At 31.1% G+C, this 25,681-nt stretch overlaps 2 protein-coding genes across 3 annotated transcripts in view; both read left to right on the top strand.

The window, feature by feature from the left end:
• Positions 1 to 401: 401 nt before the first annotated feature.
• On the top strand, positions 402 to 4,751 carry LOC124543293 (mitogen-activated protein kinase kinase kinase 12-like). The gene is made up of 7 exons (XM_047121460.1): positions 402 to 769; positions 2,598 to 2,774; positions 2,865 to 3,066; positions 3,151 to 3,489; positions 3,572 to 3,709; positions 3,786 to 3,953; positions 4,032 to 4,751. The coding sequence occupies exons 1-7, from the start codon at positions 589 to 591 to the stop codon at positions 4,444 to 4,446; spliced, it is 1,620 nt and encodes a 539-aa protein (XP_046977416.1). The 5' UTR covers positions 402 to 588; the 3' UTR covers positions 4,447 to 4,751.
• A 5,694-nt stretch (positions 4,752 to 10,445) lies between these two features.
• The window catches only part of LOC124542935 (titin-like), a 44,548-nt gene continuing 29,312 nt past the window's right edge, over positions 10,446 to 25,681 (top strand). The window contains exons 1-3 of one of the 2 annotated variants that reach the window (XM_047120880.1): positions 10,446 to 10,612; positions 24,802 to 24,916; positions 25,361 to 25,534. In XM_047120880.1, the coding sequence (XP_046976836.1) occupies positions 10,497 to 10,612; positions 24,802 to 24,916; positions 25,361 to 25,534 (405 nt within the window). In that variant the 5' untranslated portion in view covers positions 10,446 to 10,496. Of the gene's footprint in view, positions 10,613 to 12,097; positions 12,203 to 24,801; positions 24,917 to 25,360; positions 25,535 to 25,681 lie in introns of those variants that run through there. The other variant, XM_047120881.1, reaches the window with a different exon arrangement.

The following is a 25,681-nucleotide window of genomic DNA, read 5'->3' as shown; positions in this document are numbered from 1 at the left end:
CTTATAGCTTCTAATAAACAGAGAAGCAATACAAATTATAAGTAACAAGGTAAAATAATAAATTGAGCATTTAAAGAGACAATGTATAAATTGTATTCAAACTAAACAATGATTTATAATTATAATATCATTTATTTTTAGTGCAAAATTTCAATAAATGTTAATATTTATTTAAAAATAACGGGAAAATAGCTTCTGTAAAAAAGTACGCAAAAAATCCTTATTATGTAGTAAGTAACTTTTGAGTTTAAAAATGTATAAAAGAAATATTACACATTTTAACTCACTTTCATATTGGTAAATAATTTTTTTGTAAGATTTATTACAATCAATGTATATTTTGCTGTACAACTTACTACCTTAGACACATTTTGACATAAAAAAATATTGACAGCGTCCTCTTTCGTCCCTGTCCCTTGTCCCTGTTCCCTGTAAATTTCATGTACCTTGTTCATTAGTGTCCGGGTTTTCATGGTGAAATGTTGTGCGGGAAGGAGTAAATTTGTAGTGATATTTTATCTTTTCCATAATTTGGTCAAAATATATAATTCGTGTATATTTGTGCAATAACTTAACACAAGTGTCACAATGGATCCATTAGCTCAACTCGAACTCCATGCTAACTATACCATGAAAGAAGATTGTCCTGAAGATGATTCTACAGCTTTAGAACGCGATAAAAAGACATTGCATTGGATGACTGGCGTTAAGGATTGTTTTTCTACAGTTTTATCTCTATTCAGAAAACCGGGAATCAAGGAACCGCAAGGTATATTGCTTAGTATGCTATATTATATAAAATTCTCCAGGGTACATTTGATGCATCCACAGAGGCGCATTCAAGGTCGATGCGCCACGCAGGTTTATCGGGCACATACAATAATCATTGATTTTATGCACGTACACCTACATAGCTGTCAACAAAGGCTTGTGTTATTGATTTTTCTCCCGATATTCCCTCCGGCGCAATTAGTTACAATAACATGTAATTGAATGCTACTTACACATAACACTTTAAATATACTTATGATACAAATTAACAATGTTTATTATTAGTTCTGCTTTGCATTTTTCTATATGTTGTATCTAAATGTGTTATGGTAATAATAATAGCAATATAGGTATTATTATTACCATAATATAATATTATGCTAATGTCATTATAATACAATACTTTTAATAAATAAGCAATAAGCTGTTACAAGATTTCAGGGGTAGATTTAAAAAAAAAAATCAGTTGTCAATGTTTATTTTTTATATTTCAGTTATTATTTATTAATTATTTTTGTTACATTTTTTATAATGCTCTGCAAATTCATATATGCATAATGCTGGTTTCTATGTATTAGATTATACATATGCGTTTTTTTTACATTTATAGTTTACAATTTATTTTTAAATGTTAGCTTTGCTATTTAAATTATAATAATATTATTTGTTTTTCTAGATTATAAGCCTCATATGTAATAATATCTGCTAGCTTTCAGAATAATAGCTGTTTTATCAAAATGTAATTACTGGCTAAATCATTAATATTTTGACATAAAACGTATTGATATGCAAATATCTACCATAAAGGTTACATGATTTGGGCAGGCTATGTATGTATGTTTGTTATGTTCATACATGTTATCCAAACTATATACCATAATTTTATAAATGAATTATTGCTTGAAGCAACTTGTTTGTGCTGGTCAAAGAATGTTACACTGTATTTTATATAGTGCCCAACAGAGGATATAAGGTTCTTGGGATTCTGATGAGTGAGCACATTTGAAAAAACATATTGCTAGCTCCTGTTAACTGCTCTGCTTGTTTGAAAATTACATACCGTTTTTAAAAGCATATCACAGCTTTTTGTGTTGGCAAAAATGCGATGGATATGGTGTCAGTCTGTTTACACATGTTATATTTATATATCAGGCTATATTATACATACATAGATTTCAAAATTAAAATATTTTAAAAGATGATGAAAATTATTTACATTATTTGAATAAAAAAACAATAAGTAAAATTGTAAAGTTGCATATGCCTAAAATATAGTCTTTTTTTTTTATCCAAAATGATCACAAATAATTTTTTTGTGTTCATTAAATTCTCAAAATTAAAAAGTCATAATTTCTTTTATGAAGTAAATTAAAATAATTATCAATTAATTAAACCTTGTCCTTTTCTGAGTTTGATTTTATTAGTCAATATTAATTTAATTAAAAGCTATAGTAACTCCTGTCTTTCTATTTGTTACTTCATTACAATTAAACTACTGAATCAACAATGAAAACTCACATATACTACTTTTTATGTATATATTTAGTACATAGTATGGAACATAGATAAAAAATTGAAAAATAATATTGACATATACAGAAACATCTTACAGCTATGTTCTTTTTTATATTTTTATGACTTTAAGCAACTTTGTTATGTTAAAAAAATAAAATAATATAGTATATAGAGAGTAACTTTAATTTAATATAATAATTGAAGCTAATGTGATTTCATTCAGTAATATGATGCAAGTACTCTTTTAATATAATCATTATAAAATAAGTCTGTTTTTATAAATCATTTAAAATTGTTTTTGTTTTTCTCAGAGGATGATTGGGAAGTTCCTTTCGATTCCCTCTCAGACCTGGTGTATCTTGGATCTGGGGCGCAGGGAGTTGTATTTGGTGGTACCCTTAAAGGAGAAATGGTGGCCGTAAAGAAGTTACGGGATAAAAGTGAAGCCAATATCAAACACTTGAGGAAACTCAACCATGATAATATAGGTAAATTTGAAATTTACGAGAATCGGTTACATATTTCTAGTGTTAAGTGAGTAAATTAACATATTATAATAAAATGTTTTCTGTTTCTAGTGCGATTCCGAGGAGTATGTACAGTGTCTCCATTTTACTGCATCATTATGGAGTACTGCCAGTATGGACCCCTCTTTGATTTTCTTCACAGTGGGGCTACTTTCACACCTAAGCAAATAATACGCTGGGCAAGAGATATTGCCCTTGGCATGAGCTATCTCCATGCACATAAAATTATACACAGAGATCTCAAGAGTCCTAAGTAAGTAGATTTTATCTTATATAAGGAATAATGTTAATAAATGTAATACTGAAATTGATAACTAATCAAAATTTCTCTTTTTAGTATTTTGATTGCTGATAACCTTGTAGTTAAAGTAAGTGACTTTGGTACTAGTCGAGAATGGAATGATGTTAGTGCGATAATGAGTTTCACCGGCACAGTGGCCTGGATGGCTCCAGAAGTTATACGACATGAGCCATGCTCCGAAAGAGTAGATATATGGTCCTACGGTGTGGTTCTTTGGGAACTCCTAACTCAGGAGGTTCCTTATAAAACACTTGAGACACATGCAATTATGTGGGGAGTGGGCACAGATACGATTGCTCTGCCCATACCAACAACTTGCCCAAGCAGCTTACAGCTGTTATTAAACCAGTGCTGGAATCGGACTCCTCGTAACAGGTACAATGTTTCATTTTAATTGTAAGCCTCAAGATATGTGCATATTTGTGTATATTAATCACTTAATTTTCTTTTTAAACAGACCTCCGTTCAAGATTATAGCAGCCCATTTGGATATGGCGGGGGAAGAACTGTGTTCCATGGACATAGAGACATTTAATAGAACGCAAGCTATTTGGCGTCAACAAGTATATAGCAGCATGGAGAGGCTGTATGCAAAGTATGTTAAATAATAAATGTGATTGTTAGTACTGTTTTATTCATGATTGGATGTTAAAATTGAATCTTTTGTGAAGGAACGAGATGACGGCTCCAGACGTGATCGCAGAACGCCGTGAACATTTGAGGCACGCCCGTGATGCTCGCTACGTATACGAGCAACAGCTCTCCCGCGCCAACGAGCTCTACATGGAAGTCTGCGCCGTACGCTTGCAATTGGAACAGCGTGAAAGAGTGATAGCCGAGTATGTTGCACTACCCACATTTCTATATCTTCATAAAATTCTGAAAATGATGTATTTATTATATTACTTTTGTTACAGACGCGAGAATGCTTTGAGTGGATGCCGCTGCGGAGTGCGCAAGACCTTCAGATATTTCACACGTCAAACTTCAACATCCTCCGATGGGCTCAAGACTCTACAAGCTCTGACCGAGAGTCGCTTTCGTAAAAAGAACCCCATAAATTACACTAACAATGCGGCCCAAATCCTCGTCAACTTAATTGAGAACAAGTGCATTGATACGACGACACTCCAACTCAAGATTCCAGTAGTCGACCAGGAACAGCGCGTTTCCAATGATGAGAGCGTCCAGAACAACAATGTGACTGATGACAAGACCTTGAAAGAAATCGTCGTCGAGGATAATGGCAACATCGTGGTAAAGACCTTGGACAAGGACTCCAATGACATTCCCCAAAACGATAACTACATCGCTGATCTCGCTAATGTTTAAATGATCTATGGAAACTGAATCTATGATTGTTCATATAATCTCATTTACATTTTTACTATTCCTTTTTTTATATTTTATATTATTTAATTACTTTTACTTAAATGTGAAACGGCAAGGGAAGGATCGCATTTACTTTATTACAGGAATTAGCCTATTTTTAAGTTATGTGGTAGATTCGTATCGCCGGGCTAAACGAAATGAAATCAATTATTAATAAGCACATATATTTTTTAACGATATTATGTTTTGTTACAGCTTTTTGACTTATTACAAAAGATCTTATTATTTTATTTTCAAATGTAAATTTGTATAATATAATAATTGTATAAATATTAACAAAATATGAATTGCGAATATATCTTAAAAATTCAGTATTAAAAAAATAAACAATAAAAAATCAAAAAAAAATTAATAAAATAACAAAATCAACAAAAAAATGAATTAGTCAGTATTATTCCTTGTGTGGTTCAATTTATGATTGCAGAAATAATTTCATGAACATTCCGTCGAAGGGAAGACAAGTGGTATAGTGTGATTGAGTCTATTGATGATCCTTTCCTTAGTTGTAATCATATATCGCTTATGTAAATCTTAAGATTCTTTATAAAACTTATTAACTTATACAAAGTTATAAATTGAAGTCGACTCAAAAAAACTAAAGACAAAAAAAGACATAGAATAAGCTTATTCGTATGACTAATAAGGAGTTTATATTATATTTCTCATTCTTATATATTTACATTATTATCTTATATACTGCTTTCGGTATGTTTGAGTCGCAGGTAAGTCTATAAATAAGCTTTGTATGAACGAAGACAGATAGCCCACAATGTGTGATTGGTAACTTCAAAGACTTATTATTAATTAGGATTAATTGTTGTGGGTTGCTATCGTTTTCTCCATGCACCACAGGGTAAGCTTGACCAAGGCTTATTAAGGTTTCGATACAGATCTTTTTTAAATGTGATTTCATTTTTGCCGTTTTGAATGTATGTTTTTGTATTACACGCAGGCAAAATGATCTAAACGTTTTAGTGTGTAATTTTTTTTTAAATTGTTTTAGCAGGCCTAAAACTTAGGTGATATATTTTTTTTTATAATTTTATGATTTATAGTATTATTGACCTTTTGTTCCTTAATGCTTTAATACTAAAAATGATAACCAAAAAGTAAAGTTCTAATTTTTTAAGTATTATATCAAATTTTTGCTTGAAATTTTAGAAGTAGTCTACGTTGAATATTTTTGTAAATACACTTTGCACATATTTTATGATGCTAATATAGGTATTTGATATATCGTAAATATTTTTGTAAGATATTTGCCGCATGAATATAATTGTAGTCGTGAAAATATCCCAGTCTAGTTCGTTCAATCGCACGGACTAGGTATGATACGATGAGACGGTGGCAGTAGGTGGTGATTATATCTGCGATATAGGTGTTTATGGGAGAAATTATATTCTTATGGCTTTGGAAATTATACTGTAGGCTGTACATAAACATAGTATAGTAATATACGCGATACTGACAAGAGCATTGATGCAATACTTTTTTTTTTTAATGTCGTTCGATATGGACAACGAAATTTAATTATAATGTCCAATGATTAGAGATGCAGTGCTTTGGGTTGTTTAAGAAAAAGTTGCAAATATAAGAAGATGCTTGTCCGTATTCGCTTTATTATTTTCTATTTAACGCGATCGAATGTTATAGATTATATATATATTTTTTTTATAAATTATTAGTGAGTAGAACCGACTTAAGACAACGATCGCGTTTTAACTGCACTGCGATGAGTGAAAATGTCGTGAGCAAGCTTGCTTGTTTTAAATAGTGTATCCGCATAATGTTAGTGGATCAGCGTCGATTGCACCCTAGTTCCGAATCCTCCTAAGAACTAGCGCGCACTGGTAACTTTTGTCACGGTGACTGTTTCGTCACTCTTGTCAAGTCCATGAATATGTATGGAGGTGCGCGCACTGGTAACTTTTGTCACGGTGACTGTTTCGTCACTCTTGTCAAGTCCATGAATATGTATGGAGGTGCGCGCACGTTACGACGTGACATTTGTGTCTGCATCTGTACATATTCAAGGAGTTGACAAGAGTGACGAAACAGTCACCGTGACAAAAGTTACCAGTGCGCGCTAGTTCTTAGAGAAGAGTAGGCCTTTGCCCAGGAGTGGAACTATAGCAGGGTGCTTTTTATATACTTTCAATTTCTTAATTTTTTTTATATAAAAAAGGCAATGATTCGATTGTATACATTTTTTAAAGTATTCTTATTTATTTTGGGGCTCTAATTTGGCGTTAATATGTTTAGACATAAAGACATTATGTTAAAAAATAATCTAAAATTGTCTATGTTATAATCTTTTATGTTCTATGGAATATAATTTTTCTAAATTATATTTTTATTTGTTAGCGCCAAATGAGTTTTAAGGTTGTAAATTAAAAAAAAAATACTTATACAAATTTAATTAATTAGATTTTAATAAAAAGGAGGAGGGGGGAATTAAGTATAATGATATCTCATTATTATTTAATATTTGTGTTTAGAAAACCAATTTCATAAAAATCTCGTAAGATGAAACTGCGAAATTAAAAAAATATTTTAAAATGCGACGCATGTGACGTATCTTACTCTCGGAGTCAATGAAGCTGTTTAAACTGAACCGTTCTTTATCAGAGCTTTTACGAAGTTCGCTTTTAAAAATATTTTGCATTTACGCAGCATATTCGTATACTTAAATTAGGAACTGATCGTACCCGAATTGAAAATATTTTATAATAAGTGGGTTTATGCTTAAGACTTAGAGACTATTTTTTTGTATGTAATCTCATTTTTACTTTTATTGAGAGTTGCAATGGGGCTTAAATTGTGCTCGGTTTTATATAGAACAATCTTTTGGGCGTTTTATTATTTGGCTGTTTATAATCATTGAAGTTTTTTTTTAATATTTAAAAAAAAATAAGACAGTTAAAATTAAAAACAAATCAAACTCAATCGAGCACATTATCGAATCATCGATTATTCAACCGTTGTAACTTTATAAAATATGTTTTAAACTTAAAAGGGTTGAAAGATATCCTAACTTGATAGTTGACGAGTAATAAAATTAAACAACAAAATTAATTGTAATTAATTTTATTGCTCTTATTAATTTAAAATGACGGTTTCTAGACACGAAAGTGTTTTATTGTAAATGTATATTATACTGATGCTTACGTTTACCATCATGGATCGATACGGATATCTTCACACAGTATGGAATACTATGTAGTAATGCCATAATTCTTTACGCTATACTGTGGATACCCGGTAATCTGACAAACCTTTTGCAAAGCAGTGGCCTACTATCGAAATTGTCGGATTATAGAGTACCTTACAGCCAGAGAAAGAATCTCAATAGTCCGGATATTTTTACAAAAGAGTACCTTATACTCCGGCAATTATTAAATGATATCCATGAATAAGGTTCTATATATTATACTCTGAAGTATAAAGAAGTGTACTACCACACGTAGTCATATTCGAACTAAGCAATCAGAATCAAAACAGAAACGCGTCGAGCATAATCGTGCTATGATATACATAAATATAGTATATTATCTTCATGAGTGATGATTGTCAAAAATAATATTACCATAATAATAGACATGTCGGATTACCGGGAGTCCACTATATATTAAAATTCTATGTGTTTTTACTCATCTGATTGTATGTAGAGTTAAATATATAGACTGCACGTAATTTAGACTTTTTGATGTAACTTTACTCTATTTCTATTAATATTCTGCTCTTAGATGAAAATTCGACCAGTAAATTTTCTTATATTATTATTATTATATATGTATATATTAAATGTCTATTTAATAGCAGAGTGAGGTTACATATAATGGGTTTTGAAGAAAGTCTCCTAATAATACCACGTTAGTGACTCAAATTTTAAAAAAGTTCGTTGTTTTCCGAACATAATAGATAAAAATACACGATATCCTTGGAAACTGACATCGGATCTGGGATATCCAAATATATCTAATGTAGACTGTCAGCTGGTTCCGTACTTATAAATGTGAATTGTAACAAGATAATTTGGCAATCTTTCCCAGACGGCTACAAGCGAACAATCGATCTTTAAAACGTACTTAACGATTACAATCACATTAAATATAACCTCACGTCGATATTTATGAAACAAAAAAATAACTTGGTGTTTACTGATGTTACGTAGAAGTTAGTTTAAATTGTTGTTTAGGTAATTGAACGTCTATGTGACGGAAGGATACGGATAATATTTTATATTATTAAGATTCTCAGAAGTCTCAGAAGATAAAGAAGATATTATTATCGGTATCCTCTCGATTTGTAGTATCTATGTTGTGAAAATAATATTGATGTATTCTCTAGTTTTAAATATACAAATACTCCTTCAGGGCTCAATTTTTATTGTGCTTAGACTATGTTTTATAGCACAGGCGATATTATAATTTTAGTTTTATTATTACTATGTGTTTTAATGTTATTGTACAACTACTAGATGTATGTGTAAGTGATATCTGTCACTAGTCCGAAAGTTTTAATTAAAGTTTTTTTTCTAAGATCAATACGGGTTCGTATGATTTAATATGCTATGGGTCCAGGCCTATACCAATTCTCGTAAATCGGAACGATGATACAACTTGAAGGTTATATACTACTTAAAGTAATTATAATCTTTTACTAATTAATATGGATTGATGATAAAGTTAAGTATTTCATTAAAAATAATGATAAAATATTTACTTAACGACATCGTGGAAATACAGCGTCTAAATGGTCTGTTGAAATGATCAAGATTAATGTTCCCAGTAACAAGTTTGTATAACTTTGGACCTACTAGAAAACAAAATGTTTTGCCTAAAAATAATCTTTTAAGACTGATGATTTATTTAAAAAAAGCATAATTACATATTTAAAATACAGAACGTATTTAATAAATAAACATATTTTTAGGATTGTTTTAAGGGGGTACAATTATTGTACTGCATCTATCACGAAACGTTGAAAATATTTCATCGCTTAAAATGGCAGATTGGATATCAATGGTACCTTTGTAAAAATTTTTTATTTGAATACCGTCCATTTTGTTTATCTTACAAATGAACTTACTTAATTGACAACGATTCTATTATTATTAATTAGTATAAAATTGAATCACATTAATCCATTCACATTCCAGTCGAAAACATCTAGAATTAAATCATTTTTTTTCTTAATTAATTACGGAATTACATATTTTGAATGAAGAAGAAATTGAAGTTTGATAATAAAATAAAACTTCAATGGAATCGCGTATATATAGCAATATTTTGTACAATACATAATGCAGCGTCATTTTAGTCTCATGAGTCTGAATATAATTTTAATGTTACTAGCAATCGCCTGGGGTTTTGCTCAATTTTATTAAATACATATTCATTTCCAGTAACACAATTAAACTAGCTGATATTTGAAACGAACATTTAATCCTTTAATAAAAGTCATGAACTTTTACCAACATTTTGTTTAATTTGTTAAAAATATTTTGAACTACTCATTGTGTTTATATGAGATTCGGACCACTGATGGATTAAAGTATCAACATTAAATGAAATGCTTTTGTTTTGGCCCTGAAATTTAATAATCTAGTCGTTAATTGAATTAATGTTCTCTTATAGCTATAATTGAGTATTGTAGTTTGTTTGATGATTAAATATATTAAATGTAAATGCTTCGTTTTTGTTATATTAATTTCCCACCTGAAAAACGTTGTCAAGTTACGTTTTCTTACAAAACTCTGTCTTTATTCAAATTTTTGAAATAAAGATAATGCGAATATACGCATGTGACTACAGTGTAGTATGAATCAGTTAAGTTAGGTGACAGAGGTGATATTAGCGAAATATTCGCGTCGTACGAAATTCGCTCCGCGCGTGTTACATTTTTTCGTATTATTTATAGAAAGTGAACGGGCGGGAGTGTGCGCGCGCACACGGTGTGGCGCGCGCGGGCCGAGAGGACTGGAGCCCATGGAGCCCCCATCGTTTTCCACCACTGGCCCTCAAATCCTCAGGGCGGCCCCCGGCAGCGACGCTAGTCTCGTCGTCCCACTGCCCTCCGGCTCACCACCTTTTGAATTCGAATGGTACGTTCTATTTCTGGCCCTATTTCCCCCACTCGTAAATACGAGCTTGTACGTTCTGATGTTTAAATTTAAATGTATTTAAGAAAATATTTTGTTGGAAGTCAGCTGAAGATTGAAATTTAGCATTTTTAATACGCATGGAACGCAGCGGAAAAGTTCAGCACTGCAATAATGAGACATAACTCTAATAGATAGAGTGCATAGCGACTCTCGGCCGGCGCTTGCGTCGCGCCGGCAAGCGTTGTTTGTTTTTCATATGTCGATGTATAAATGCAGACCAGGAAGCAAATGTGTCGGACACTCGGCACACGGCATTCGCTCGTCGAGTAGCAAGCGTATCATCTGCTCGACATCGCTGCTCGGTTGGGATGGGATGTTGGAAAGCTATGAAACTATTAAACGGCCGTGTCTGGAATATGTGCTACCTGCGTAAAAATAAAATTCGGTCAAGTGTAAGTCGAATAAGTAGGTAGTTCGTGTAGGTATGTTAAGGCTGTATAGCAATAATCTTGTATGAACACTAATTATAATACAATTTTTTATGATATTGCATACTGCCTCATGAGTCACTGAAATATTTTACTCAATAATCGTGGATTTGTAAAAAATTTGCTTGTATACAATATTTTATTATCTTTGCGTTTTTTTTTTTTCAGTATTGTTGTGTATGATACAAGCATTATTAAACGTCGATGAATCTTAATATTGCTATGTATGTGAACATAGAAAATTTTTAAACATTTTTGTACTACCTATACATTTTGTACAGAAATCGTTTAATTAAATTGGCAGAATATTTTCCTAATAAAATAGGCGAATTTGAAAAACAAGCGGCTCTTGCACGCATTTACACATGACACGGATTTTTTTATCTGTTTATTGTTGATTAATCGTAATTATTATTGAATTACGCATATATTTTTTCAATTACAATAACAATACAATGCTTCTAATTCCAACTAGCATAACCATTATTTTTAAACTAAATAAAATTAATATATTCATAAATGGTCTCGTATTATTATGTAGTTGACATGTATATCTTTTACCAAAAATAAATATGAGGTTATCAAGTCTGTATTTGATTATTTAGTTGCAGCGCCATCTTTTGATGTCTACTGCAAATCGTTAAAAACAATCGATGTTTCGTATTACGTTCTCCTAGCGCCATCTAGCGGAAAGTTTGTACTGAAAGTAAACGTGAACCAGTTTACAGAAAAAAAATTTCAGGAACCTCGATGTATTTCGATATATAAATCAGTTAACTCTTGAAATTTAACGAACTTCTGAACAAGATTAACATACTGCTTCAATTATTAGGGATTAATCGAGTTTTTGCGGGGATTTCGATAATGCATGAAATGGATATGTTAGCGGTATTAAAATCTTAATATTGCCTGAATTACATAGTAAACAAATAACGGCGCTAGCATCGCTTTTACAAAAATATCTCGCGGTTCGCGCAGTACGCGCTTGTCTATCGCGAACTCGATTCGAAACGAGATGCGCTCCCGCCATGGGCAGCAATTGTTGCAAGGGTGATGCAGCAGGGAAACCCCTCGTGCGGTCGAGTTCATCGATCTACAACAGGTATTTGTGGGTGGCAATCATCATCGGCCAAGAGTTTTGCGGTGTTCCATGGGTGCTGCGTTATTTGCGTCCGTACGTAGAGTAGGAGTTCAGTGATTAGTGTTTATCCATTGTGAGGGATGTTACGTTACCACTTATTATGTTAACTAAGATTTTTTTAATCGGTATAATAAACATTTGTCGATTGCATGTAGTGACCCTTATGATTTGAGATATATTTTTTCGTTATTAATACTTTGTAGCTACACCGACAAGGCTACAGGGCACGAGATGATACGTATCAGACGGCTAATTAATAAAAGCTTACTTTTGTTTTTATAAATTTCGTAATAATAAGTGTCGATAACATAGAAAAAATAGTCTAAAATATATTACATGTTATTTGTTATATGTGCTTACTATGTCGAATATTTGTATAAAATGCGATTATTGTTATTAATTGTAATAACGAAGCGAAAATAGCGGAGAAAGAAATACAACTTTGATTACGACACATTTAATCTAAGTGAACTTATGATTATTTTACGTGTGTGATGTGATCTAAATGTGTAAATAACTATCGTGCCAATATATTAATCATTGTAGAGTATTTAATTTTTTTATATAAGATTAAAATATCTACATGTATATATAGAATTTTAACTACCTTCAGATGCCTTATATTTGAACATAGACGCATGCGTAACTGTTAAGTAGCTAGTAATTAATTTTTAAAGCCTATGTACGCGAATGATTCTAAGTTTGTCGTCTTAAAATATCATAAATTTCATCATTTCATTAAAATGCGTTCGTAATTTATTAAATTTGATTTTCGTTATGAAATAGTAAAGATTCATTTCGTTACTTTTCATATTAGCTATACATTAACATGTTAAAAGTAAAGTTCTGAAGCCATTAATAAACATTAATGATAGGCTAACACCTTTATTAACTAAAGTTACAGTTCTAGTAAGATTCGTAAGGCAAATATTACCGCAGCCTAGTTAAAAAAAAAAAACTGAAAATGTTTTTTTCATCTGTAACTCAATAAAAATAAACGCGGCTACATGTCATATGTCCAAGATGGTGACTATTTACGTTTACACTTCACCCTGAGGCGTTCCACGTAGAGGTCATTCAGTTTTAAGATTTTTATAGATTCATACTATCTTGCTCCAATATTATAATTCATTGATATATTTTTTGTGATCGTTAATTTTTACAAAACATTCTACGGTACAGTTACGACATGTTACGTAATCGTTTTGTTTTATAAAAATAAATCTGACACTGTATTTAAATATTAATAATAATTTATTTTTGTCACTTTAGCCGACAACAAAATGTCTTCCTTAAAGTTTCAATGCGAGATTACCGCCAAGATTAATAATAGTACACATTGTATGTACTTCCTATCTGCAATTATATATATAGAGTATATAGATTCGACTGTTTTCTTATTCCTATATTTAATAATGTAGGCTGTGTAGGTACTTAATATAAGAGTACTTAAAATTTAATCATAAGGATTTGATAGATGGATCTGTGGATAACATAAAATGAATATTATATATAAGGGTTTTTCTTGTTGAGTGTAATCATAATATATCCGTATTTTTATACTAACTACCCGCTCCGAATTTTTACGAACTAAAATTTCAATTTAAAGACTCATTTTATTATTTTTTTATAATAACGCGTCGCGCGATACGACCTATGCCGTACCCAGCCAGCCAACGCTGTGTTTATAATGCCTATAATCCATATTTTTTTAAAGCTTTATTACTACATATGACATCGGCCGGAACTGTGGGTTGTACTGAGTACTATGATTAGATTTACTTACTTCCCTAGGCCACATATACTTTATTGCCAACCAGGTAAATCACAAAAAGCTTTATAAAAGTAGGTTAAATTCAAACACGCTTTTAAGTTCATAAGCGTTAAATTTTTTAGATATATTTTAAAAAAAAGTGTATAAAAAGCTCACCGGCCAAATAGTTCGCCCTCCAAATTTTGCCACCCCAGGGCCGCGCCTTTTTGGGTTATAGGGAACGCCACCCTTGATTAAAACTACTTAATGAAATAAAATAAAGTTTTAAAATCAGCGAATACTAATTCCAAACTTCTTTATATTGGCGAGAGTAATATGTGTACTTATTCCTTATACCATTTATAAAAAACGTAACGTACTGTAATACTTTAATATGTCAAACAGACACTCCCATTTTTTATATTTATGTAGGTATTATGTGTATTTGCCTCAGGAAGGAGGTAAACGAACAACAAGTAACTGGCAACTTGTAGATATTTTATTTTCAAATTTACAGTACAATAGACGACTTTTCAATCTAAATAGTCGATAATATCGTGAATATGTCGATATCAAATCGATACATCACAACTGTATTCTTTAATCGCAAAAACCTGACGGGTACCTTGAGCTCCGAGACTTTCAGCATAAATCAGAAGTAAATTTTAGGATTTTAAGAAATAGTCTTGTTGAAATTTATATATTTAATTTAATTGTAATTAACATTGCGACAAACGTACATTTCGTGCGAAATTAATTTATCATTTTGATTATAATGGAAACGTACTAGACCGGGGACTGCATTCAAACTTAAACAGAAATATGACTGAAAGAAAATACGGAGTGAAAAAAATAGTACGATACAAATGTTGCAAGTTCGATAAACTATTTTACACCAAGTGAGCTTTTACGAACGCGTCTGAACGCGTCATTTTATGGGATTTTTAAATATTAAGCTACCAGTTTCGGAATGTGGATTTTATTGTGCTTTACAGACAACAGTAACATACTTTAATAGAAAACGGCTTTATTTATAAACGACGTTTGTTAGCACAATAACGTTACACTTAGAAATACTTAAAATTAAGTATCATATAAGTAAGTTCTTAAAGTTAAAAGCGTTCGTTCAAGTTCGAATTAACGTTATGTATGTTTTATTATACAGTGCGTTTTGATAATACTTATATTTGATCCTTGTCGGTCTTCGATCATTCGTTAATTGGCGTGATCCCAAACGTTTTGTGAATCTTGCGCAAATGGCCATCCAAGCCAAACATGCAACGTACTACGGATATATAATTGTTTACTATAATCTGGTCTTTTTATATAATCGTATATAAGTCATAATATGTAATGTTATTCTACGTAGTCAAAGAAGTTGTATATTAAACATTAATATATAAATTTTTGATTATTAAATTTTATAAACAAATAGTTATTTCTTATGCAGATATTTGAATAGAAATTAACTTTCAGATTTAATTAAGTCTTCATTGTACCCATTAAATGAATAATCTCGTGTTACAAAAATTACGAAAAATATTTTATTAATTTACAAAAAAGTAAAACAAATCATACGTACGACTATTCGAATATTCCTAAAACAATAAGATTCACGATTATTTGAGTTCATTTGTAAAGCGCAATACAAATAAGACTATTTTTCGTCGGCATAAAAATGGTATAAATAAATTTTCATCGACACGCCGTTGATGCAACTAAGTATATGATTTTAGAATGAGAGTAAATAAAAAGTGAATTTGTTTTAAAGCAATTCGATTACAATGTATTAGCAGCCAATTTTTTTAGTTCACTTGATACACAATGAAAAATTATGTATAAATGGTATGGTTTTTTTCTTTTATATCTAACTAAAATATAATTATCAAGCAGTGTAGTACGAGACAACTTAGATGTAGCATCGACAAATTCAATAAAACCGATTACTGCTGATTTACACAACCAATAGAAATCGCTCCCTATCGCGCCGCTCGACGGTATTCGTCGCTATAAATTCTCGCGTCAGTTGAACTCGAGAAATCATATGCATGTAAATCGACGTGTCATATTATATATTTTAGGTCAAATGACATTACAAGTTATTACATTTATGTAAAGATCATATTCATATAAGAATTAAATATTGATAATTTGGGATAGCGTACTTAATTTAGATGTGATTGTTACATCTAAGTTGTGTCGTACTGTAACAAGGTACGCTCCATAGCCGCGGAAAGCCTCGTCGAAACGGTTTCATCGATTTAAAGTATTTTTAGTTCGAGCCCTAACTTACTAATTCCGAATATTTACGTTGCTTTTAAATATTTCAATGAATCTTTAAATAGTGATAGTATAAATCGGGAGATTAGAAGACAGGCTATTATAAACACAATTTAAAAATGAGCTTCACTTTATGTATGAGTACGTGTAATACAAAAAAAAAAAAAATATTTTCTCGTTTATGTATTTCAATATAAATTTGATACAGTATAAATTATGTACGTTTTTCAGTAACATCTCAGGTAATAATGAAATAATCTGTATTATCAAGTTGGCCTGATGATCAGGCGCATCCAATCTGTTTGGACTATTATTATGCACTAAGTGCTTTGAAATTGGATTATTTTTATAGCTGTGCCGAAAACTGTGCTATTAAAACGTAACGAATAAACACATTGCGTAGTTTATTGGTTTTATTACGCTGCGTACAATGCGCCTACATATCGCTTTTTAGTGATCTATGAATTTTTTTTACAATTTCACGTAATACAGCTAAGCTAGACCGGGTTTCCTAGAATTTAAATGTCTTTAAATCTTATTTACAATATAATTTTACATTTAAAATTTATAAACCCCTTTATTTAAAATCCGATTAGCATGATTCTTACTTCGTACCACTCGTATGGCGTTTAGATATAAGCTACAGTTTGATGTGTTATAATTTATTAAGATGCGTTCTAAACGGATACATCTGGGGTAGCTATAGTATACTGGATAACACCTGATTAAGAAGAAGATGGACAAATGAGAAATGGTTGCCCAAACGTCTTTAGTTCTTTACACTAAAACAACGAATTAACTCAGGTGACCAAAGCTGCATTGATTCGGCTAAAACAGGCGAATCTTAAACAAAGAATTTCCAACCACCTATTTTTTTAGTACTTAATTTTGTATTTTTCACAACACTTCCTATTTTAACATAAATCTCGGTTAACCAAGTGCCTAATAATTTACTTAATAACAGTAACAGATAGAAAATTCAAAGAAATAATCAAGAAAATATCTGTAATGAAAACCAATATTTAATCCGTTCCGTTTAAATTTTAAAAAGTTCAAAAATTACTTCATCCCCGCATAAGTACAGTTAATTTAAATGATTGTGTTATTCTTATTACGAACTATTCTAATTACGTAAGCCACTGGAGCCGCTGAAGACGTCAAGAGACGTCATAACAACTCTCAACGATCGGATATCCGCAAATAAAAATCTATTCGTAATCGAATTTGATAAAAGTTAAGTGTAGATATTTTTCTTTTGTTTTATACTAACTATACAAATAAAGTCATGTTATAATATAATTTATTGACATAAGAAATAATAACATTACATAATTAAATATATATATATATGAACTAAAACTAGTTACCGTATAAATCTTGACCGCGTGGAATGGTGGCAAGAATGTTAGCATAATTTCCCCGTTGAATCTCAATTCCGATCCTCTGGGCAAAAAACGAACCAGCCCTCCTGTCACACGTGGAGGCAATGAGGCGAGGTGTTATGTAAATCATGTTGTTACTTCTAAATTTCCTTTTGATATACCCAAAAGAAATTGTCCGTGACGTTCCCGATATAATTCCGTATTCGCAATCGTATTTGAAACCAATAAAATATTATTCGGATACAGATTTCATATCCCAATTATTAAACCTCATGGTATCCCTTACCTATGCTTTTTAATATAAACACTAATGTGTAAGGCCAGTTCTCTTTTTTATATAACAAAAGTCAATCCCGTATTGTTTCCGCTTGTCAATTACTATTTTCATATTCCTTTTTTAAATATAACGCTTACAATATAAGTATGTATTATTTATTGATTATTATAGAGGATTAATTTGGTTTATGTGCACACAGTAATATTAGTAGAGCAGGAACTAGCAAGTTACTTGTTGTTTCTGGAGTTAATATTATATCGGGTTAACGATTTCATAAAGCGTTGGTTATGTGCCGTTAAAATAATCTGAAGTCTGATGCATGTTGAGGATAAGAATTTTAACATTATATCATTTATGTATCTATTTATCTTTTTTTCGTTTTATAAGCTCAGAAAATAGCGTACTAAATTCATTTTCTTCTGAGCAAACATTTTGATACAAAAAGTATAATATAAGGCAGTACACAATAACAAATTATCGTTCAAATCCTATATTATATTCGTAATTTAAACGCGGCTATCTACAAGTAGTAATAAAACATACCTTACTTGACTAATGTAGTAAAAACATAAATGTGATACTTTTTAACATTTTAACGTAACGGGTTTTTTCTTCATAGGTCTGGTAGCTCTGATTTTTTAAAACGAGATATTTATATTTCCACCTCGACTCTTAAGTCGAGATGGCCCAGTGGTTAGAACGCGTGCATCTTAACCGATGATTGCGGGTTCAAGCCCAGGCAAGCACCGCTGATTCGTGTGCTTAATTTGTCTTTATAATTCATCTCGTGCTCAGCGGTGAAGGAAAACATCGTGAGGAAACCTGCATGTGACAAATTTCATAGAAATTCTGCCACATGTGTATTCCACCAACCAGCATTGGAACAGCGCGGTGGAATATGTTCCAAACCTTCTCCTCAAAGGGAGAGGAGGCCTTTAGCCCAGCAGTGGGAATTTACAGGCTGTTGTTGTTGTTGTTTGTTGTATATTTCAATCGACGAAGATATTGTTATAACTTATCAAGAACTACGTAGAACTATGTTGGATGCTAATAGAACTAAAGTTTATTTGTGAGATGCTAGTTAATATTAACATGATTAAAATAATGAACTTTGTGTCTTAACTCATAAACACAAATCTATATATCGATTTTCACGTTTCTAACTTCATATATCCAATTTCTCCCTATTTGTGTTAATTTTGATTAAATCAAAGTCGGTTTGTCCTTCAGCTCGTTTGTTCGTTTTGACGATATGCTTTCCAGCTTCTCACTTTAATTTAGAAAAAATATCTGGGAAGATGTTGTCTAATCATATATTTCATTACCTAACTTTCTATATAGGTACTTGTAAAGAAAGTTGATGTTGTGAAATTATATAAGAGATACCTCTAGTACATGGCTGACAATTGTTATACACCACACTAATGTAGATACTTAGGAATGGTTCGTCATAAAAATGTTTCCAACACAGACTACGGAATATATATCTTTTTTGTATTCATGTCGTCGCCATTTTTATATGTAAGAAGTAAATTATATTTTTATAAAAATTCGTACTACGAATATCAGGGATCATGCCGTCAAAGCGCGGCGTCAAGTATAAATGTGTCGCCTCACATCCGGTCAAACAGGCCTCATGTCCAAGTCCCAAGCGTTGCACTCTTTAGAGTCGCTTTGCAGCCACGAAATGGGTCATAATTAATTGCAAGATATTAAATGCCGAACGAATTGAAAAATCAACAAGTATTAATACAATTTTTTATAACCGGTTAATAAACAATAAAATCATATTTTCCATTTCTAAACAATTGAGTACTTAATTGTGGCGGGAAAATTGCCGCTTACATTTGATTCTACCGACATTAAATTGATACTTACATTTATTTTATCAATTTCGTAGTGTCGTTAGTTAATTATATTATTTTCAGTAGTTTTTACTGTTGTTCAAATCCATTGAATTTCATTAATTAAACGACTTCAAAAAGGAGTGTTCTCAATTCAACCCGTATATTTTTTGTTGTAAATGTAGAATTTTCTATCAACCAAAAATATCGGTAAAAAACGGCTTTAAATGACTTGATGTAAGTACTTAATTATATCTGTGTGCTTCAAATGTCTGTACCTAGTAATAAGACAATCAAACTTTAGATGTACGTATTCCTTGCGATTTGTTAAAGCTTAGCTACACCGTGCTCTACTAACAGTTCTTTATTCATATTTTTATTTATAATACAACATTATCATACTGAAAGCCATTGTAATTTCATTTCCAAAGTTTCAATAGGAACTTCGTCGACGTTCAAAATGCTATTTTTTCATAAATTCCTGACGTATATAGCAGATTTTTCAACGTCCCTGGACTAATAATGTTGCGTCAATAGGACATCACATATTTTTTGCTTTTGTCTAACTTTTGGAATAGACTATACAAGGATTGCTTTTTCCATTTACTGTTAGGATATATTACGTAATATATTTGTGTTATTACTTTTTTGAATGTGTGTTACGATTTGTTTAAAAGTATTATTATATATTTTTCTTTGAAGTAGTTATTAAGGCGACATAGCTGTGACATAAGACCTCATATTAGCAGGGATTGATGTCAAATCTCTTAGTTATATACAAATATACCTACATAATACAAAAAAGCTTAAAAATCATTTGCGGCAAAAAACACACTATAGCTCAATTGATAGGTTTATTTTTGTTTATCGATTTATTTAAATGTTAAGGGTCGAGTTTTAAATTTGCATGCTCGCTACGAATAGCTAGTATCTATATTAGCAATATTCTTTCAATACTGAACAATGACGTAGTTTTAATATCTATAAAAAGATCTCATTGCCCTCAATACCTCTTCTCTGAGTTTAACCGTATTGATTATCTATTTATAAATATCTCAATATGTTGCGACAAAATTTGGGATATAAATTAAATTAAATCATCTGATAGTTTTTTTTAAGACTTAAATATTCTAGCGTTAAGTTAGCTATTAAATAGTACTTCATAATAAAACAAATCAACTATCACATATCGATTAAATAAATTACCATTTTGACTGGTGAACGCCATATTATTTATATAACAAAGTGGTTTGTTTCGAACGTTTGAAAGTATACTTAGTTTTATTATCGCTCTAACGGATTTCCTTGTTTGTTTCAAGTCTACGGTTTTCTTTGTACATCTATTAATAAAACACAGCACAAACAAATCGTTTGGTATCTAGGTCACGTTACAGGAACAGTTGCATTACCAACTGGCTCATGTAGTGGTCGGAGGATGATGCTTTTATTTATTATCAACTAGCTGACCCGCCCGGGCATTGTGGTAACTGTCATTGCCTTTGCGTATTTATATTTGAAGACTTTGGAACAAATTTACTAAAATGTAAAAAAAAATCATTCTCACAAAAGCCATGACAGTGAATTTACAGATAACGAAATACTTACATATATAATTTACTGAAAAAAGCATCAATCACCTCTTCACATATGTAGCTGAACCTTTAATATTTATTGTCTGTTTTAAATATAATACTTAGAAATGCTGTCAGTTCGATTAGCAGTCAAACTATTTTTATGTCGTAATACTTCGCGTCGAGTTTATGTATGTAATATTTTTGTGATTGGATTCGGTGGATAAAAAGGCACAGAGATGTACATTTTTAAAAGTAAAGGTTTTACCTACAAATATCACTTGGCTTAAACTAATCACCCCAATTTCATTGTCTTCTCTCTTGAAACTTAATGGTGAATAAATAAGTTAGAAATTAGAGTCGTAACTTAATACTAAAATAGCGTAATGATAAATGAATAACGCTATACATTTTTAACGTAATCGTTGTTTATGATTTCGATTGATGTTCTTAGGCGTTACTGCTAGACAGTGATCAGTCACTTTAATTATAATCTACTAAAAAGTATTCACAATAAATATTACTATTAATTTATATGTACCGTGTTCGTTAAAAATAATTTAGTTATATTTATATTTGATACTTTTAATAACACAATTTTGTTATTGAGTGGTTCATTGAGGAAGCAGTATAATTATAATATATGTCATAAAGAAATAAATTAAAATGAACATAATATATTGTAAGAAATTTTTTAAATGATTGAATAGGTGTAAACATTACATTGCTTGCGCCCTAACTTACCTACTTTACTTTATATTTCAATGAATTATTTACATACTCATTTTTTTTAATTTGAACATTAATTTTTCGCAATTATCTTGAGTTTTAGTAAGTTCTTTATAAAAAATGATCAGGACGAATTATGTCTTATTAATCGTAATCTATGTTTATTTAATTTAATTTAAGCGTTTAAATATTCGAAACCTAATTGTATGACAAATCGAACAAAGTAATTGTGCTACGCGTTTGGCCGCGGCATTGGCGTCTGAAAACATTATTTTTAGATTGAGAACTTTTCGGGGACGGGTATTCGGTTGTGAAATGTTAAAAACAAGGGTAGCAAGGTCATAATGCTCATCTTAATTAAGTACAATATCAGTCATTGAGGCATTTAATTTACATCTTGATTTTGTCCAAAAGTTAGATATATTACCTATGCAATATTTGATTTCAATGTTATGGTAATAGTTATGTGGGTGTCGGAACAGGGAGAAATCAAAAAATCAATGTCAATAACGTCAGAGCCTCCCCGTTTTCACGCTTTGGATTGTCTATAAATAGATGCAGGGTTGCAGTTATTGATCTGATTCACTTCGCCTGCGCTTGAAATTTCAGGTATTTCGCTGAACAATTATGTAACACGTGACTCCATTTTGACGGACACCTATGTCCTTCATATTGATATCAAACAAAATAACTTAAAAAAAAATTTTTTTTTCTTCGACGCTTTACCTAAGCTATATTTTATAACATTTTATTATCTGTATTCTTGATTATTTGATTTTATGCACGATGTTTGGCGAGATATTTAAAAATATTTGAAATCATTGTTACGGCCGCCCTAGTAAATACTAATCTCATGCCAACTGTTTCCATTCATCACTGAAGCTCACATCATCTATATTTAGGGTAACTATAAAACTTTACGTAACTGATGTCTGATCTATATTGTATTTAATGAGCGATGATAATAAATTCCAATAGTTTTGGACGCGGACGGTCGGCCTTTTTTCTATTATAATTGTTGCGTACGCAATGATTAGTGTATTTATGATTTAGTATATATGTAATTGTTGCTACATGTTTATATGTTATATACATTATGTACATATTTATATTAGTATTCTAGTTTGCTAGGATGAAAGTGATTGACCAACCAACCCACATTCTAAACAGGCTGAAAAATAGGGATGACAATAATGAAATAAATTTAAATATATCTCTTAAGCCTGTTATACAGGCGATAAAAATTTTGTATAGAAATTCGTCATATCTGATGTTAGAAATTTGAAGATTGCTTTTTAGATTTCTGTTAATGAACCGAAAATTTTGGAATAGTCTCGCCTTAGAGGGTGTTTTTATTCAGGATAAGAGTTCGAAATTCTAAATATGGAAATTGGAGTATTAGCAATAATACTAAAAATTCTAATGCATTGGAAATTTTGTTGGTGATGTATAAGAGGTTTCCGATGAGACATTTCGTCAGGCACAAGTTAGTACTGAATAAAACATAATTGTTTATTACTTTTCAATAGAAAATGTTGTCTTAGTAAAAATAAGTTTAGTCCATAATGATAAGGATTCATATTATTAAGGTTTATTTACAAATTAAAAAAATATATGTCTGTGAGCGTAACTTCTGTATAATAAGGTGTAATGCGATTTCGTAAATGAGTAAACACAATGAGTAGGCCCTACTGATAAATCATAAATAGGTTTACATTAAACAATAATGTTTTAATATTTTATTACGTATTTTCCACAAGATACATTTCAGGCTGAGAACCTTTTATAACTGTGAAACTTCTTATACTAGAAGGACTTGCTTCTCCATACATAATACTTTCAATAACACAATTTTCTGTATCAAAGTTAACATATGACAATTGACAATAGTAAATTATAGCTGAAGATAAATAGTATGACTAATAAATATATTGTTAAATCGAATTGGTTTGTGTCGACTGATTGCTTTGGCGGTGCCAATCTGATTAGGTCAACACTCAATCTGTTTAGTGCGCACTTCGTAGAAAATTGACTATTATTTACCTCAAATCATTAAAAAAAGTACTTATTTAGAATACTACGGTAACAATAGACTATTGCTTTTCTGGAGCTGTCTGTCTATCATATATCTTCACCAACCATCTCTCCAAAATTTTCCTAGACATAATAATAAGTTGTAAACAGCTTTTTGGAATAAGTAAAGTTGACGTTTTTCATAAAATCTTGTCAACCTTAGAAACAAGACTCGAAGAATAAGAAAAATTAAGATGTTTAATGGATTTATAAATAAAGGATGTTTTCGTGTCGGGTAACATAACACGTCGCTAAGATTTCAAAGGCGAGACAATGTAACGTTATGCTTAGCGCGGCCTTTTGTCTGGGTTCGCATGCTTGGGCTCACTTCTTTGCTAATATGTATTTCAAATTAAATTAAATTTTGAACAATATTTAAACGAATGTTTCTTTCACAATCGTACCATTTTTTTAAATGAATATATAAAACGATATTACAGTGGTTCTGTATTCAATATTAATGAAACATAAAGTTAAATCTAGCTGTAGTCGTACACCAATTTTTCTTCTTAAAACGTAACAAGTAATTCATCAACTAGATGCAATAATGATATATGAACTTACACAAACATCAAAATTGAAATGTATATATAAAATGCGATAGACACACACCCATACATATATGTATATGTAAAAGTATATATATTATAGGAGTCGAGCGGGAGCGAAACTAGACGACCGCTTTTCCAAATCGGACGACGCGGGCGGCGTCCGTCTGACCATCACCGCTGCACGGACAGGGGACAGCGGTGTTTACACCCTGCAAGTAAGCTATTTACCACAATCTAGTAATTTAAACTAAACTTCATACGTCATTAAGTCGCAGACTATTACGAATAACTATTAATAACATGGACTGAGTATATTCAGGTGTTGCAATTCATGTTTATGTTAGCATACTATAACAATGCTGGAACATTGAACATTCCTATATTCATTAACAAACGTTCAGTAATGGTTTAATAATTAAACAAGCAAGAAATGTTTTGAAACCTTTATTACACGAAACTATCTATAGTAATTTCAAATTTATTTGTAATTCATATTATTATAATCTTCTAAGGAAAATAAATGTCATCGAGTCTGAACTATTTGTAATTTAAGAAAAAAGAATAAATATACTAAAGAGGGAAATTGGTACACTGTTGTTTTATAACATATATTGACCTGAATTGGCGTTAAAGTTATTATTTTTGTTTATCAACAATAGGCTAGCAATGCTGCCGGTAAGGACTCGACCCGGGTACGACTGGAAGTTTCCCCGGACGAAATGCCGACTGGCGATGACCCGCCAACATTTCTACGACGCCTGCAGGACCTCACGGTGAAGGTCGGCACGCGGACAAGGTTTCTAGTCGAAATCGTCAGTTCTACCGAATGCAGGGTAAGTTATTTGATACGTATTTTTTGCTAAATAAATTATCTACACATGTAATAAAATTGGATTGTCTGCGTAGCCCTTTTTTACTCAATGCATATGTATTTACACGGTACATATACCAAAATAATATTTTTTACTTTTTTTGTCGGT

This window comes from Vanessa cardui, chromosome Z (genome assembly GCF_905220365.1).
Source record: "Vanessa cardui chromosome Z, ilVanCard2.1, whole genome shotgun sequence".
In the NCBI taxonomy this organism is placed as follows: Eukaryota; Metazoa; Arthropoda; class Insecta; order Lepidoptera; family Nymphalidae; genus Vanessa; species Vanessa cardui.
The sequence above is the reverse complement of the archived record's forward strand: the minus strand, read 5'-3'. Positions and strand labels throughout refer to the sequence as shown.